This window comes from Vitis vinifera, chromosome 13, assembly GCF_030704535.1.
Source record: "Vitis vinifera cultivar Pinot Noir 40024 chromosome 13, ASM3070453v1".
NCBI classification, from domain to species: Eukaryota; Viridiplantae; Streptophyta; class Magnoliopsida; order Vitales; family Vitaceae; genus Vitis; species Vitis vinifera.
In genome coordinates this window covers 2,094,810-2,113,048 of record NC_081817.1, presented here as the reverse complement: position 1 = coordinate 2,113,048, position 18,239 = coordinate 2,094,810, and the positions used below count along the sequence as shown (strand labels likewise).

At 34.4% G+C, this 18,239-nt stretch overlaps 2 protein-coding genes across 2 annotated transcripts; both read left to right on the top strand.

The window, feature by feature from the left end:
* The first annotated feature begins 6,018 nt into the window (after window positions 1–6,018).
* Window positions 6,019–9,410, top strand: LOC100265586 (probable receptor-like protein kinase At5g59700). Its single transcript, XM_002275809.5, has one exon. It carries the CDS (start codon window positions 6,561–6,563, stop codon window positions 9,045–9,047), a length of 2,487 nt encoding a protein of 828 aa, XP_002275845.3. The 5' UTR covers window positions 6,019–6,560; the 3' UTR covers window positions 9,048–9,410.
* Window positions 9,411–11,950: 2,540 nt separating this feature from the next.
* Window positions 11,951–18,239, top strand: LOC100248403 (protein RDM16). The gene is made up of 6 exons (XM_002275762.5): window positions 11,951–12,894; window positions 14,791–15,075; window positions 15,266–15,739; window positions 15,964–16,158; window positions 16,245–16,405; window positions 16,981–18,239. Exons 1-6 carry the CDS (start codon window positions 12,235–12,237, stop codon window positions 17,852–17,854), a joined length of 2,649 nt encoding a protein of 882 aa, XP_002275798.3. The 5' UTR covers window positions 11,951–12,234; the 3' UTR covers window positions 17,855–18,239.

Below are 18,239 nucleotides of genomic sequence, written 5' to 3'. Positions count from 1 at the left end.
GTTCCTGTCCTTCAATTTGATGTTCTTACTTTCGATGTCGTTGTGGCGATCCAATAATATTAACCATTGATCTTCCTCCTCTTCAATCAACTCCGTCGCCGGCCTACTTTGTGTTCTACTTTGCAGCATTCTCAAGTAACTGTAGTGATACTAGAACCATGCACATCTACATCAATGGTCAAGAAAAATCAACCCTAACAGTTGAACATGACTCATCAAAGGTAGTTAGCATTTACCCTATGGATATTATAGGTCTCAAAATTAATAAAACCCTAGTTGCCACAAACCAATCTACCTTGCGACCTATCCTCAATGGAATTGAAATATTTACGAGACATGATTTGACGGCTCAATTGACACCTCCAATAGGACCATACCTAGTGACACACTACTACAAAAATTGAAATTAATGACGCTTTATTTTATGACGCTTTCTAAAAGCGTCATTATTGAGGGTATACAATGACGCTTATAAGAAGTGTCATAGTTGTATTATTTATCTTGATACTTATTATAAGTGTCATTATTTGATGTCATCTTTTTCCTTATAATTGTGTATATAATGACGCTTATAAGAAGCGTCATAGTTTTATTATTTACCTTGACACTTATTATAAGCATCATTATTTGATGGGTATGTAATGACGTTCCTGAGAAGTGTCATAGTTGTATTGACTTTTAAAATTTTTGTTTTTAAGTTACTTATACAAATTTTGATATTAGAATTTTATTCTATAAATTAATTATGGTAAATTGACATTAATATTAATGACATAAAGTTGCTACATTAAGGTTTTTTTTTTAAAATTTGGATATAAATAAAATAAAATCCTAATAAATTATTTTTTATTGTTTGATATTAATTTTTTTATAGTTTGTATCAATACAATCTATTTTCATAAACTATTTTTCATTTTTATTAAATTAGAAATTATCTTATATTTCATTTAAAAATAATTTGTTAATTTATTTGTGGACCACAAAAAAGTGGCCTATTTTGAGCACTTGTTCGAGCCTTGGGCCACATTTATTGGGTTTAACCCTTTTATTTGAGAAGGTTTTATAGTTAATGAATATAAATTTGAAATTATTTAACTAAAATGAAATAAATTAATATTTAAATTAATTTAATGATGATTAGACTCACAATAAAACTAAATGCAATAAGAATATTTATAAAAACTTTCTAATATTTATGGGAATTAAGCTCATTCTATTAAATTAGTTTTTTTTTTAAATATCAATATTCAAATTAAACCAACATAAACCTAAAATATCAAATAATTAAACAATATAAATTTATTATGAGTTCAATATATAAAAATTATTATTGGAAGATGAAATAAAGAATACTATTTTAATTTATTGAAAAATGACATGCATGGTATTTTAGAATTTGTTATAAAGTCTCCATTGAAAACCCTAACTTTTGGAAGACAAGAAAGAAGGGAGAGAGCCACCGTTTTTAGTGAGAAAGAAGAGAAGAGAGAAAAATGCAAGTTTTTCCCATCAGGCCCAGATTTCATCAAAGGTCTGATCCCACTTCGTCCGTGGTCCGATCGAGCTGAAATTTGGAGGAGAGTTTCGTGACTCATTTATCTTCAATCTGAACGGTGAAGATCGGATTTGGATTTTCGGAAAGTCATTATAAAGAAAGAGGAGAAGAGAGAAAAACGTAGGTTTTTCTCATCATGCCCAGATTTCATCAAATGTCCGATCCCGCTTCGTCCGTGGTCCGATCGAGTTGAAATTTGAAGGAGAGGTTCGTGGCTCATGTATCTTCAATATGAATGGTGGAGATCGGATTTGGAGTTTCGGACAGTCATTAGAGAGAAAGAGGAGAAGAGAGAAAAACGTAGGTTTTTCTCATCATGCCCAGATTTCATCAAATGTCCGATCCTGCTTCGTCCGTGGTCCGATCGAGTTGAAATTTGAAGGAGAGGTTCGTGACTCATGTATCTTCAATATGAACGGTGAAGATCGGATTTGGAGTTTTGGACAGTCATTAGAGAGAAAGAGGAGAAGAGAGAAAAACAGTGGTTTTTTACATCATGCCCAGATTTCATCAAAGGTTCGATGCCGCTTTTTTCATGGTCTGATTGAGCTGAAATTTGGAGGAGAGGTTCATAAGTCATTAATATTAAATTTGAACGATGAAGATCGGATTTAGAGTTTTGGAAAGTCATATTTCAGCCAAAAACAAAACCTTTATTTTATCAAAGATGACGCTTCCTGAAAGTGTCATTGTTGCCTAAGACATACAATGACAGAGGCGAAGAGGACGCTTTAGAGAAGCGTCATCTGTTACCTTTCTTGACTCTTAAAAAACGTCATTGTTTCCCATTTTTCTTGTAGTGACACTTCTAAGCATTTCCTTTCAATTTATGTTATTTTGATTCATACGATATGTTTGGTGGCTTTATTCATATGAAAGGAATGAAATAGACATTTGATACTAATACTAAATGATGAAATGGAAGAGTGAAGTGAACTTTAAGTTTACTAATAACCTTAACACTTAAAAGTAAAAATAACTAATAAGCTTTAATTCAATAACTTGAAAATAATTTAACTTAAATTATTAAATAATGAGTATTAATTTTTATTAAACATCATCTTAGAATCTCTCTTTAAAATAATAACTCTCTCAAAGAGTATAATGAATTTTGAATCAAGATGATTTAAGAACTAGCTTAACAAATATTAATACAATAGAAAAAGTAAGTAGTCTCAAGATACAATGAATAAGGTTTGTAATTTTGGGTATAACTATACTCAACACATACTTAAAATAAAAAAGTTTGAACAATAGGATGATTTATAAGTGCTCAAATGAGGTTTAAGAGTTCTATTATCAGCGCGTATTAAAAATCGAAAAGTTTGAACAATAGGATGATTTATAAGTGCTCAAATTAGGTTCAAAAGTTTTTTATATGAAATTTGTACATAATATAATTGCTAAACACATTTTCATGATGAATTAGTCGATAATATGTGGCAAAATTTGGAAGGATACAAAATCAAGTTTTTAAAAATTAAATAATTAAAATCAAAAGGGAATTAGAGATAATTTTTATTAACAAATTTTCTAAATAGATAAAATAAATTCTACAACTAAAGTTACAGTGAAATTATGAAGAAATATTTTCTTATTAATAAATTTAAAAAAAGAATGAGACAAATTGTTAAAATCAATACGTCAAATTATTTGAATTAAACAATCAAATATTGATAATTTCAAATTTAATGTATATAAATAGAGGTGGCTTCCTAGAATGGAGGAAGAGGGAGAAAATGGCTTCACTTGAAAAAGACTTCACAAAGAGAAAAATTGTTTCACAAGACATTTATGTCAGTCCAAGAAAGCACGTGTTTCTCACTTTTCTCAAAGTTCAAGCTCTCGATCAAACTTTACTTTTCACTTCCTCAAAGTTTAACAAAATCATCATAGAACAAGTTACGTAAGAGTAAAATACTAAATTAACCAAAAAAAAATATTAACATTATGTTTAATTCTAAAAAAATATTAAAAAAAATTAAAAATAATAATATTATTAAAACTACTAAGCAACTTATAAATTTTTAAATTAGTTAATATTTATATATATATGAGCTAAAATAAATAAAATAGATTTTAAACGGCGTATAAAAATTAATTTATTAATTTTAAATCTATTTTTTATTTTATTTCATTTTTTCTTTATTCGTTTTCTTCTCAATTTTCTTTCCCCTATATTTTCCTTTAAATTTTTTAAAAACCAAACACAACTTAAAAATAATAATTTTTTATATTTGATTTCACAATAAAAATAAATAATAAAAATTAAATTTAATTAAAAATCTATACTTTTAATAAAAATAAATTAAACAAATTTAAAATAACATATAAAAATAATTTTTTTTATTTCCTTCTTATTTTTTTTTCATTATTTTCTATCTTTTTATTTTTCCTCGGCAACCAAAGGTAACCCATTACTAAATTAAATTGTATCCACAATTTTTCTAATATAAATAATTTTATTCATATATATATATTTGAAATTTACACATCAGCTCATCCCTTACCAAAAATGAGGAAAAGGAGGAGAAATGTCATTTTCCATCTAGCTACTAATAGGCCCAACTAAATTTGGTGGCTCTCAAGTGCGATGAATTGAATTCGGACTCTTTGATATTCGTACATCTTTGTTTTTTCTTATATAAAGTATTTAAAATTTTATCCTTTCAAAAAAATTATTAAAATTATTGTCAATTCTATAATAAGTTGTGAGATGTTCAATAAACTACTATCTCCCCAAAAAATAAATGGAATTCAAATTTCAATTTTTTATATTTAAAATAAAATTTAAAACAATATTTCAACTATAATATTTAAAAAAAAATATTTTTTCAAAGTAAAAAATCTCTTGTCTGATTTGGTCTCATCAGTGGCCTACTGCCTACATTGGATGCTTGATAAAGGGCCCAATGCCAGGTTGGCTTCAACCCAACGGAGAGTACAAGAAACACAATCAGTGATAGTCCACGGAGTCTCACTCAGATCTACATCAACGGTCAGAAGAGGACACCGTTGTGGGACCCATTATTAATATAATGCTGCAGGCTGCGCCCCCACTAAAATTCCAGGTTGGCAATAATTACCCCATGGTACGGTTTTACTCACACGACATGGTACGGTTGATGGAGGTGGATCCTCCGGCGCCACACCGCAACATTTCTTTTTCCTACTTAAAATCAAACCGCTTACATAATAAATCATAAATGAAAATGAAAATAAAAATCAATAATTATTAAATGTAAGTTGATAGATGTTTTTTCTAATACATGCTAAAGAAAATAGGAAGAAAAATCCTATGGAGTCGTCCTAGTCCTTCATGAACCACGACCCACAATTGACTCGTATGTTTTTTTATTAAGTGGATATTGTCCACTTTAATAATTTTCATGTTTTGAAATGTTTCGAAGTTTACAATTTTTTCTTAGGAACTTCACACTGTCCCTTTTGAAAAATGTGTAAATAACTTAAGTGGTAATAATTTTTAAAAATAATTTTAAAAATAAATTTTAAGTATAATTTTTAAAAATTATTTTTTAATATTTTATAAAATAAAAATCTGTTTAAAAATTTATAATATTTTTTATATTTTAAAAATTATTTTTATGTTTAATTATTTTATATATTTATATAATTATTTTTTGAAATAAAAAATAAATAAAAATAATTAAAATATATTATTTAAAAATATCATATTTTTCATTATTAAGAACAAAATATTTTCTTAATTTTTTATTTTAAAAAATAAAAATTTATTTTTGAAAACAATTAAATTAACTTCGATTTTATCAACACAAGTGTTACTTGTTTATGGATTTGACATCCTTGCATACCCACAACTCACACCATGAATTTGAATTATTTGCCTTCACAACTCACACCATGAATTTGACTTACGTACCACCTTTTTAGTATGCGAGTATTTTCTACTTTTAACTTTTGACCACTTTTAAAACGTTTCAAAGATCAAACAATATGTGACGTCACATTATAATTCTTACAAGAGGTATAAATTAATCAAATAAATCATAGACTTTTTCTTATTGTGTATTATTTTTGCATAAGATAGGGTGTTTCCTATGTATCGTTCCAATTTATGGGACTATAACAATAATAATAACAACATGACACATGTAAAAGAACGCCACGTGTAAAATATAAATAGAGAAATTACCTAAAGTGGACAACTTTTAAAAGGGTGGTGAGAAAGATATACAGTGACACTAAATTATTTTTCAAATGCCATTCCTTCTCTCTTTGCAGAAAATCCAAAACCCAAACCAACGTTCAAGCCATGTGGCCATGACCATTGAACTCATGAAGCCTCCCAAACATAAAGTCCAATCATCTCAATTAAAAAAATTGACGTTCACACCAAAAAGCTGCCCACCGTCACAGGCGTGGTCCACGGTTGGTACTGAAAACGCGTATATGACATGCGATTCTTAGTCACCAAATATTACCGGGGAAGCACTGAGGAACCTTCTTCCTTTCCTTTATCTCCTGTAAGCCCACGAGGGACACACAGTGGATCTCTAATCTCGGCTTATCTCTCCCTCTCTTGAATTCAAAGAAAACATCACCATCGAATTGACGTTCGTAATTATTCTGTCCTTACAGAAGGTTTAGCTACCCGCACAGCTGTTCCCCTGAACCGTATTGTCGTCCCTGTGGGGAAGACCTTTGACCCATCTGTGCTTTTTCTCGCTCCAGACTCTGGATTTTTCAGATAAAGTGTAGGATAAGATGAGACTAGAAGAAAAGATCTGAGAGTGTTGAGAGTCCTGTGGTTTTTTATTAGGAAGTTGTGAAGAAGTCATTACATGCAGTGGGGTTTTCCTCAGTTTTTTTCCATTTGGATTCCTTCTCAAAAGGTGATATTTTTCTACTTTTTTATACATCTTCTGGATTTCGTTTTTGTTGGGATTTCGTGATGGTGGGTTAGAGAATTTCTGCTTTGTTTTGGAATCCCATCTCTGTTTTTGAGTTCTTGCTTATTATCATCATGATGACTGTTGGAAAATTTGATTTGCTCTTCTGGGTTTCGTCCATCTTCTGTTTGATGTATGTTTCATTAGGATTTGATCCTACAGACAACTATCTGATAGATTGTGGATCCTCCAAAAATACTTCTGTGGGTAATCGCACTTTTGCGTCTGATAACTCTGATTCCTACACCGTCTCAACCCCAGAACGCCTTTTCGCCAGCACAAACTCTAATACCATCTCTTCCAACTACGATTCATCTCTGTATCAAACTGCTCGAATTCTCAATGAAACAACCCACTACACGTTTTCAATCAAGGCCCCTGGATGGCACTGGATTCGCCTCCATTTCTTTCCGTTTGTTTACCAAGAATTCAATCTGAGCGCCGCGAAATTCTCGGTTTCTGTAAAAAATTTCACTCTCATCAGAGAATACCAGCCCCAGAATGACGCAGAGGTTAAGGAATACTCTTTGAATATATCTTCAGGGCCTCTGGTGCTCACCTTTACCCCTTCTGCCAATTCGTTTGCCTTTGTGAATGCTCTGGAAGTTCTTTCGCTCCCTGATGGCCTCATCCCTGATGGAGCTTCAGTGGTCCACCAGCCTGGCAGTTACCAGAATCTGGAGAAGCAGGCGTTAGAGACTGTAATCAGGGTGAATATGGGCAACCAAACAGTCTTTCCCCAAAATGATACCTTATGGAGACTTTGGATTTCGGATTACAGTTATTTGAAACACAATAATCTTGGCACCTTTGTGTCGAAGGAGGATAAAGTCAATTACACGAGTGGGGGGCCGACTCAGGATACTGCTCCGCGTTCGGTCTATGGCACTGCAACAACGATAAATGATGACTCTGATCCCAGAATCATGGTTAATGTCACTTGGCTTTTTGATGTTGATCCTGAATTTGAGTATCTGGTTCGGTTCCATTTTTGTGATATAGTGAGTTCATCTCCAAAGATGCTCTTTTTCAATGTTTATATCAACGCCTTGGCTGTTGTTACGGATTTCGATCTTAGTAATAGGACATCAAACATTTTGGGTGCCCCATATTACATGGACGTCATCATAAAGATGGGCGATAGCCGGGCCCTCAATGTAAGCATTGGCCGATCGACGGTGGATTCGCGTCGAACAATGGCCATTCTCAATGGTCTGGAGATCATGAAAATGAATAATTCGAAGGGCAGTCTTGATGTCTTGGACTCTGAAGTTAAGTCTTCAAAGACAAGCTCCAAGGTTAAAGTCTGGGTTATGGTGGGCTTAGCCGGTGGGGTGCTGTGTACTGTTGCGGTTTTAGCTTTAGTTCTCTTCCTGCTGTGTAGAAGAAGAAGAAAACTATCACATGTCGGGCATTCAGTGCAGGATCGGTTTGGCGAGAATGGAGGAGGGAATTTGCGTAGTAGGAACATGGATGGAAGTGCTATTTTCTCCGTCTCGAAAATTGGGTACCGCTTCCCTTTTGTGGCAATTCAACAGGCTACAGATAATTTCAGTGAAAATATGGTCCTTGGAGTTGGTGGTTTTGGGAAGGTCTACAAGGGAACTCTGGGAGATGAAACAAAGGTGGCAGTAAAGAGGGGACTTGCTCAATCCCGACAAGGTCTTGCAGAATTTCGGACCGAAATTGAAATGCTGTCTCAGTTTCGTCACCGTCATTTGGTGTCTTTGATTGGATACTGTGATGAAAGAAAGGAGATGATAATTATTTACGAGTATATGGAGAATGGCACCCTCAAGAACCATCTATATGGCTCAGATTTGCCTGCCTTGAGTTGGAAACAGAGGCTTGAGATCTGCATTGGATCAGCAAGAGGACTTCACTATCTTCATACTGGTACTGCAAAGGCGATTATTCACCGTGATGTTAAGTCTGCCAACATTCTACTAGATGAAAATCTCATGGCCAAAGTTGCAGATTTTGGGCTTTCAAAAATTGGTCCCGAGATCGATGAGACTCATGTCAGTACTGCAGTGAAAGGAAGCTTTGGATATCTCGACCCAGAGTATTTAACTAGGCAACAACTCACAGAGAAATCCGATGTATACTCCTTAGGTGTGGTCATGTTTGAAGTCCTTTGTGGAAGGCCTGTTATTGATCCCTCCCTTCCCAGGGAAGAGGTGAATTTAGTTGAATGGGCCATGAAATGGCAGAGGAAAGGCCAGTTGGAGGAAATCATAGATCCCCGGCTTGCTGGTAAAATAAAACCAGATTCTTTGAAGAAGTTTGGGGAGACAGCTGAGAAATGCTTGGCAGAATATGGCAGCGATCGACCCGCAATGGGAGACGTCTTATGGAACTTGGAATATGCCTTACAACTTCAAGTGAGTGGTGAAAGATCAAATGTCAATGGCGGTGAGATGAGCCAAGAAGCTGGAAGCATCAATCGCTTGCCATCTGGTTTTTCTACTGCACACTTCAGCATGGGAAGCATAGACGACATTGCTGGTATTTCAATGAGTGCAGTATTCTCTGAGCTGGTTAAAGCCGACATGAGATGAACCAAACATGCTTCCATTCCTCCATTCGAAGGCGAAACATAAGGCCAGATTGGCCTTCTCTGCGGAATTCTCCTGAATCAAGTTTCCAGCAAGTAAGGTGAAATCTATTTTGTACAGCAGGGGTGAGGATTCAAGCCTGTTCCCTTGGCCCTTTTGATTTACACATAGCATCTCAATTTTTGTATTTGTACCTTGAAATTTCCATGGTTGATTTGCTTGAGATTGTGAGTCATCACTAGTAATACAGAACAGGATAGTGCTTTTTCACATATTGTAGTATCAGTCTGCAGGGTTTTCACTTTTTTGGTTCTGTTTGTTTGGTGAGAAGGCTTCTCCTTAATTATATCCGTATACTTCCTGTTAGATTGGTGTGTTTTCCATGCATTTTTAGACTATGTAATTCAAGGGTTGGAAGCCATCCCTTTCAGGGCGGGTGAAGCAAGTGCAGCAAATGGAAAGTCATTATAAGGCCATGATGTGGTTTCCATGGGTTGTGGAGTTGTGATGTTGACCTTAACCTAAGACGATTGGTCATAAATGCACATGTCTCCGGAGTCCGGTCTCATTGGGGAGATTTGAATGAGACATTTTTGACAAGAGGAGGGTAGTTTAAATTTAATCCATGTTAAAAATAATTTCAAATCTATTGTAAGAAAGAGAATGTTATTATACTCTTCAAAAAATGATTTATCTTTTTTTTTTTTTTTAAATATACAAAAGAAATCGTCAAGATACCATTTTTAAAATTTATTTTTAAGAATATTTATTAAAAATATTTTTTTTTATTTTTAAAAAATAAAAAATCATTTTTAAAATATAATTGTCAAACAATGGCTTTTTATGTTCATCATGTTTCGAGTAAAGGTGCAAAAAAAAAATGTAAAACCAATCCAAACCAATTACAATTGATTGTATTTGTTTAATCTTTAATAACTATAAAGATCCATTTGGTTGATAATTCTGGAAACCAACTTTGTCCAATTGGTTTTTAATTTTATTATTTCCTAATCGATAAAAATTGAACCAAATGACAATCTTAGGTATATAAATGTTCATTGTTCAATGTTTAATAATTTTTTTTTACTCTATTAAAATAATTCATTGTTCTTAGATTATGATCAAATTAGTTTTTAAATGCATTTATTGTAGTTTAGAATTCAAATCCAACTTAATGTCAATTAGTTTTAAAAACAAATTAGATTTTAAGACCTAAATTAACTTATATCTAATCAAATTAAATCATCTTAGAGTGTACGTTGGCTGTAATTTTAGAAAACATTTTAATTTTTCCAATATTTGAATAATCAAAATTTTGAAGTGTTAGAAAGTTTAAAAACGTTTCTAATAATTATTATTAAACGAACTCTTAGAGTACGTTTGCTAGTGATTTTATAAAATGTTTTTAATCTTTCTAATATTTGAATTATAAAACTTTTTAAGTGTTAAAAAATTTAAAAACGTTTCTTAAAATTACTATCAAACACTCTTAAAGTGTGTTTGAGAGTAATTTTAGAAAACGTTTCTAACACTTAAATGCTAAAAAATTTAAATTATTAAAAAAATTAAAAGTAGTTTCTAGAATCTACTCAATTTTGATTCAGATATAAATTAACAATATTTATAAAAAAATAAAAATAAAAATCGAATGAACCACGCTTTTCACACCCCTAGATGGGCTGGCCCTATGATCTCATTGGAGCCTAAAAATATCACCTAGTCAGGGGCATTTGAGGAGGATTTTGGATCTAAATCATTTGACGATGTAAATTTGGGCCAGAGGCCCAATGTTCACTCTGGACCCGCCCAAGACTTTAGGGTCAAATTTTGTCTGGTCCGCATCTAGGCCTGGGCCGATCCTTCGAGCTCGAGGGCTGGGTTTGAACCGGTATCATTGAGGAGAGTTCAATCTGGGTTAAGGGTTAATTTCCTAACCCGGCTCAAAGGGCAGCCTAATGTGGTTAGTGCGGGTTGAGCCGGCGGAAACAAAAGCCAAGAATGCCAAGCAGCCAAGCTAGCCGTTTGCATGCCTATTTTGGCCAATAATTGTTATTTTTATTACGTCTCATCTTTTCCGCTTTGCCATCTTTTAAAGCTTCTTATCCCTATTATTTTAATTTAGAAGAGCATTTTTATTTTCTTGATTGCTTTGCTCATTTACAATAACAAACTACTAATTTTTTTTTTTTTTACAAATCAATGATTATTCTAAAATATATCAATTTTTTTTTTCTAAAAACGATACTCTTTTATAACATATGGCTAAATTCACAAATTTATTAGAATTTAGTATTTTTTTAATGAATTTTTCATATATATATATATATATATATATATATAATTAAATTTAAATTTAAATTTAAAATCTTATTATAAAGACATTAAATTCCTTTATTCATATATCTTGAATAATGACAAATTTAATTAGACATGATAACACAATTAAAAAAATATAAACTTTAATAAATTTGGATTAAGCTTGTATCATAGTATCATAATCATAAAGATATTTTTTTTTCAATTTGATTTATGATAATTTGTTTTAATTAAAATTGTTGGAATTATTGATTGTGTTTGTTTTTTTTGACTTTTTGTTAAAAGTTTTCGTACTTTAAGTTTTTTTTTTTTTTTTTTTATGAATTATTATAAATTTTTAACTAAATAAAAAAAATAATATTTTGTTTTTTTAATGTTTAATAGAAAAAAATATTATGAAAACAAATACTGAGTATTATTAATTATTATTTAATTTTAAATTATATTTAAAACTAAATAAAAATAAATAACCACAATTGATGTTTTTCTTTTTTCTTTTTTAAATTCAATCTAATATACCGTTTTTTATTTTTATGGCATTAATTTCTAATTTTTTTTTATATTCAGAGCATATTTGAGGGATTTGAAGGACTATTTTGAGGAGGTTTGGAGCAGCCTGCTACCAGATTATATGCATAAATTAGAATCCAATTATTGGTTTTCATCAAATGAGTAATATTTGGAAATGAAATTTATAATTACAAGAGCCACCAACTTTCATTAAGAAAATTATAATTATAGGATATATCCCGCACCCGGCGATTTAAAAGTATTTCAGCAAATTATCTTTGAGAATTTCCATTTTTTAAGGGGCTTCCATAGAGTGGGAGAAAGAGCTCTCGCTCTGGAGAGTGTGTCCCTGCGAAACCCTAGAATGGATAGGTCTTCTGAGAAAGAGAAATCGAACAGACGAAACAGGGAGTCCACCAAGGATCACAGAGATCGCAATCGTGATAATCGCGACAGCCGCGAAAATCGAGAACACAAGCACCGTTCCAAGGAAGACGATGAGGATCACCGCCATCACCACAGCGGCGGCGGCGGCGACAAGCACCGAAGCGAGAAACGTTCTTCCAGAGACGATAGCAAGCACCGAGACGCCGATCGCCACCGATCCTCCGATCGGGGATCGAAGCGCGAGAGATCGCACGAGAGGGAGGGCAGTAGAGATAGGGCTGCCGACGAAGAGGTGAAGAGGGAGAGGGAGGGGGAGAGGTCTCATGATTCGGCGCATTCGCATAAGAGGAAAGAGCGCGGGGAGAGTGAGGACAGGGGCGATGGCGGTGAGAAGAGGATTAGGGTTTCGACGGAGAGGAGGGAGAGGAGGCGGTTCGAGGATAGGGTTGAGGATGTGAAGGAATCGAATGGAGTTGAGCGGAGAGAGAGGAGGAAGTTCGAGGATAGAGTCAAGGAAGAAGATTTGGGAGGTTTTGACGAAGTTAAGAATGTGAATTTTGATGAGAAAAGTGTGAAGAAGGAAGAGAGTGAGGAGCTTGGTGATGCCGCATCTAATGGGAGTGGTTCAATTGGGAATGTGAGTTTCCAAATTTTGCCTTATTTTTTATTATCTCAATTTATTTATTGTTCTATGTTTGAATTAGAATTATGTTTGATAGGAATGTATGGAAATATGGTGCTATAGTTTAGGTTCGTTTTATGTGCAAAAGTAAATGTAAAAAAGATATAAATCACGATTTTAGAATGTTTTTCTTTGAGGATGTTGAACATCAGAACAGATTGGAAAATGTATTTTCTTGCACTAATTTTCCTGGAATTTTGGATTTTGCTCAATGTTTACATCATGCCGAGGAAGAAATAGCAAACTGTACACAGCAGAAAATAAGTCAGCGAACTAATTTCTCTCTTCGATTTAAATCAATAAAAATGAAGGCTAATAGTAGTCATGGTATGTCTGTAATTTTTTAGGGGTTTTCTCGTGGGCCTAACTGTTAAATATATTGGGAATGGTGTTCTGTTGAGTGCATATTTACTTCCAAATTTCCTTACTGAACTTGCCGTGTAACCACCTGCATCCTCCCATATGAATATTGGTAGAGATTGTTTGCCTATCAAAATAAAAAAGAGAGATTTGGAGAATTTGGAGAGATCAAACCCAATAAATGTAGTTCACTTAACACTCTTCTTTTCCGTTGTTTAACTAATATGCTACTTTGGATTGTGGTTTTCCAGTGGTGTTAAGCTTATGATTAGTATGATAGTTTTTCTAAATGATGAAGAATTAGGCAAACTTGGCTATCTATTCAATTTGAAAAAAAAAAAAAAACAGAAGTTAAAGCAAGAATATGAATCCAAATATCAGGTTAAGTTTTGTTCTTTTGTAATTGAAATTTATGATTCAAAGTTCTCCGGATCTGAAAACAATCAAAGAATTGAATGCAACTCTTAGCCTTTTGGTGCATTTTAACTCTGAGCCATGGTGCTGAACTGTGAGTGCCATTGGTGGTACTTGAAGGGGGGGTGCATATAACACGTTCATTGGATGCTTCCAGATGTTCTTTCCCTTGATAGTTGCTGGATCAACTGACATTTTAGTTCGTTAGTGGGTTAAGTCCTGGAAGAAAATCTAGCACATACGTATGGAAAGGATTAGGATAAAGACTGCACAAGTTATTGGTATATTCATATAAGAAAAAATATTTGGTTACTTATCTTCATGTTTCTCTGCTATACCTTCTTCACAATAATAAAAAACGCTATACAAGGGTTGACATGCTACTGATATTGAATTCAACCTCTCGTTTCTATACTGATGCTTTGTTTTTTCAGATATGGAATTTCTACCCTTTTCCATGTTAATGAGTTATGTTGACTGCTCGAAGGGTTCACAGTGACCTGCACTTACGCTTTTAGTACATTTGCCATTTTATCCACATGTTTGTAAAGAGACTGGTTCATATGGCCAGATTACTTTCTGTGACCATTGCAATCTTAAGAAAAAATGATTTCTGTTGGATTGATTGCATTGCGTATGCTTTTTATATGTTATACAGGTGCTAAATTATAAATTTTAAAGATGCACTGATCAGTGTCTTCTAATATTACTTTCACAAAATTGTGGTCTTCTTAAAATATACGCTTGGGGGCCAAGGAATGGTTGGTGTGTTGTTTTGGAAAAAATCGTGGTTGTTTAGCCCTCTTGCAATGAAGGTTACATGGTGGAACTGTTTGATGATCACATTTATCACTTTTTCTTTTCAACTTATAAGCCTTGTTGGCAGTTCCTTTCTTTGTTCTTGCCTATAAAAAAAAAATCCTCTTTGTTCTTATGTGCAGTTGATTTTCCTCCATGGAGAATAGGATATTCATGCATGCCAATTTTGCAACTTTTAAATACTTTTTTCTGTTTTTCATCGTGAAAGCCCTCTGACTTTGTATCTGGACTCATTCATTTTATTTTTTATGCTTAAAGGGTGTTGTTCCGGAACCACTCAATATGGCACCAAGGCTTGTACCTGAGACCTCTTTGGCCCCTAGTCTCCCTCCTCCTACCAAGGTATCTTCAATTTCTACCACAAATGAAAATAAGGGAGTTAGTATTACCAGATCTCATGAGGTTCCTGGAAAATCTAGTACAGATGGGACAACTTCAGCTGCTGGAAAAAGTGGAAACCTATCCCTTGATGCTTTAGCAAAAGCTAAGAAAGCTTTACAGATGCAGAAGGAATTGTCAGAAAAGCTTAAGAAGATTCCCCTGGTAAGTTCATCTGTAAATTTTCCATATCGACTTATTTATAAATATATATCTATATGTGTGTGTGTGTATATATTATTTGTGTGTTTTTACATCCTTACTTGGTCAAAAGTTACAAGCAAAAGGTTTTTATCCTTCTGTTTGTGTGTTCCCATTATGAATTGGTTAAGCAACTATTATTTTGATCATGCAGTTGAACAAGGGTGCTAGTCCAAGCTCAGACGGTAGCCCACAGTTGAAACCTAAGGAAGAGGTTACATTGCCATCTTCTACTACTGGAAAACTGCTTGGGTCTGTCCCCTTAACTACTGCCACTGAGGCTGTCTCCCTGGTGGCAATGCCAAGCACATCAACTTTACCTGCTGCTGCAGCAGCTTCTGTGATGCCGTCTGCAAGTGGCGTTGGTGCTCTTGCTGGGCTTACATCCATGCCCAACTTTGAAGCCGTAAAACGTGCTCAAGAGCTTGCTGCCAAGATGGGATTTCGCCAGGACCCAGAGTTTGCTCCTCTTATAAACATGTTTCCTGGGCAGATGCCAACAGATGTTGCAGTCCAGCAGAAGCCTGCTAAGGCCCCTGTACTTCGCTTGGATGCATTGGGTAGGGAGATAGATGAGCATGGAAATGTAGTTAATATGCCTAAGCTAAACAATCTCAGCACCCTAAAGGTTTGTTATTTTTTTTTGCTTGTCATCATCATCTTTAGGCACTTCTTGTATATTCTCTGTATGCTTTGGGTTGGCCTTTAGGCACCCTTTTTTCTTTTTGTATATAAAATTTTTCCTGTGTGTTTTCCTCTCAAAAAAATAAAATAAAACTATTTGGGTTTCTTAATCTTTTTAGCCTTCTGCTTGTTAGTGTTTTTCTCTCATCTTCGTTCAAACTTCTCCAGGTCAACATCAACAAGCAGAAAAAGGACGCATTCCAAATTCTTAAACCTGAATTAGATGTGGATCCGGAGTCAAATCCTCATTTTGATTCAAGGATGGGTATTGATAAAAATAAGCTTTTGAGGCCTAAGAGGATGAATTTTCAGTTTGTAGAGGAAGGTAAATGGTCAAGAGACGCAGAGATTATTAAGTTAAAGGTATTTCTTGCAGCCATTTTGTTTCCTTCATGATCTCTTCTTTCAATTGTGCAACTTTTTAATTGTTCTTGCCATCTGCTTTTCAGAGTCAATTTGGAGAGGCACAAGCAAAAGAGCTAAAGGCAAAGCAAGCACAGCTGGCAAGGGCCAAGGCAGAGCCTGATATAAATCCAAATTTGATAGAGGTATCGGAAAGAGTTATCATCAAAGAAAAACCAAAGGACCAAATTCCTGAAGTTGAGTGGTGGTAAGTTGATCTTGCCTTCTATATCAGTAACCAAGAAAATAATGGGCAATCTCATAGACCATGCTGGATGGTTTTTATTTGAAGTCGGATGTTATTGACTGTATGGTATTACATGGAGATTTTATCCAAGATCAGGGTATCAGGGAAAGTGCAAATCTTATTAACTTGTTTGAATCAAACCTGGATGACCTTTGTTTCTTCAAATAAGATCTGCATGGGCCCTGTCTTGATATGTTAAGAATTTTTAGTAGTCTCCCAGCCACACACCCATATACATCTGGTGTAATTCTTCGTGTTTGTTGAACAAAGCTGTTCTTCTACTTAATGTATCTCCTGGTGGGCTGGGGGCTATGTTGGTTTTGGTTGTGTTTGAATGCAGTGGTAGCTTGTCACCTCTGAACCCTCAACTGCAATTTTTTTTTTCTTTTTTTTTTTTAGAATTTAAGAAATGAAATTTAAACAAGTAATATGTTTTTTTTTTCCTGCCATCCTCCCTTGGTTTCTTTCATTATTAGGTTTTGCGACTGTGGCATGTTATTGGCATTACTCTAAATATGCTTTTGTGAATTAATCAGGGATGTGCCTTTTTTGCATTCTGGAACTTATGGCGACACTGACGGTGGTATAACTGAAGATAAACTAAAGATGGACAAGATCACTATATATCTGGAACACCCGCGTCCTATTGAGCCTCCTGCTGAGCCTGCTCCACCCCCACCTCAACCCCTAAAGCTAACTAAGAGGGAGCAGAAGAAACTCCGAACACAGCGGCGTCTGGCAAGGGAGAAAGATAGACAGGAAATGATAAGACAAGGCCTCATTGAACCACCAAAACCAAAAGTTAAGATGAGCAATCTCATGAAAGTTCTTGGCTCTGAAGCAACCCAAGATCCCACCAGGCTTGAAATGGAAATTCGAAGTGCAGCTGCTGAGCGTGAACAAGCTCATGTTGACAGGAATATTGCACGCAAGCTCACACCGGCTGAACGCCGGGAAAAGAAAGAAAGGAAACTTTTTGATGACCCAAATACACTGGAGACTATAGTTTCTGTGTACAAGATTAATGACCTTTCACACCCTCAGACCCGTTTTAAGGTTGATATTAATGCCCAAGAGAACCGTTTGACTGGATGTGCTGTGATTTCAGATGGTATTAGTGTTGTGGTTGTTGAAGGTGGGAGCAAACCCATCAAAAGGTATGGGAAGCTTATGCTTAAGCGTATAAACTGGGCAGCAGCTGTGGAAAATGAAGACGACGATGAAGATGAAAATGAGAAGCCTCTCAACAGTTGTGTGTTAGTATGGCAGGGAAGCGTGGCTAAACCAAGCTTCAATAAGTTTAATTTTCACCAGTGCAGGACTGAAGCTGCAGCACGGAAAATTTTTTCTGATGCTGGCGTGGGTCACTATTGGGATCTTGCTGTTAACTTCTCAGGTGACCAAATATAATTCAACAAGCTGCTTTCAAGAAAGCACCGCCCATACATTTGAGGATCATTTTTTGAATTGAGCTGCTGTAGTTCCATATTTTGGTGTGGTGATTGGTAAGTGAATTGAGTTTTGTATTGACTAGTTGATGGAACTTTTAAACTGTATGAGATGATAAGAAATGATGTTTTTTTATTTCATATATATTTGATCCCCCTACCCATGGGCCTGGAACAAAATTGATTCAGCAGGATCAACCTTATACGCATAATTCTGCTGTTAGGTCATTGGGGCATGTGAATTGCATTCTGATTTTACAATCCGTTGAGACAATTTTGTATCTGGGTAGCATTTAGTCCTACCATCTGTTCTATTACTTGATATGGATGCCTGTATATTTGCTTTA

What these genes read in the sequence shown, in the direction of transcription:
- LOC100248403 (XM_002275762.5), top strand. Translation starts at nt 12,235, where the DNA reads ATGGATAGGTCTTCTGAGAAAGAGAAATCGAACAGACGAAACAGGGAG. An exon ending in AGCTTAAGAAGATTCCCCTG is followed by an intron (nt 15,076 to 15,265) that starts GTAAGTTCATCT and finishes TTGATCATGCAG; the next exon opens with TTGAACAAGGGTGCTAGTCC. An exon ending in ATTCCTGAAGTTGAGTGGTG is followed by an intron (nt 16,406 to 16,980) that starts GTAAGTTGATCT and finishes TGAATTAATCAG; the next exon opens with GGATGTGCCTTTTTTGCATT.
- LOC100265586 (XM_002275809.5), top strand. Translation starts at nt 6,561, where the DNA reads ATGATGACTGTTGGAAAATTTGATTTGCTCTTCTGGGTTTCGTCCATC.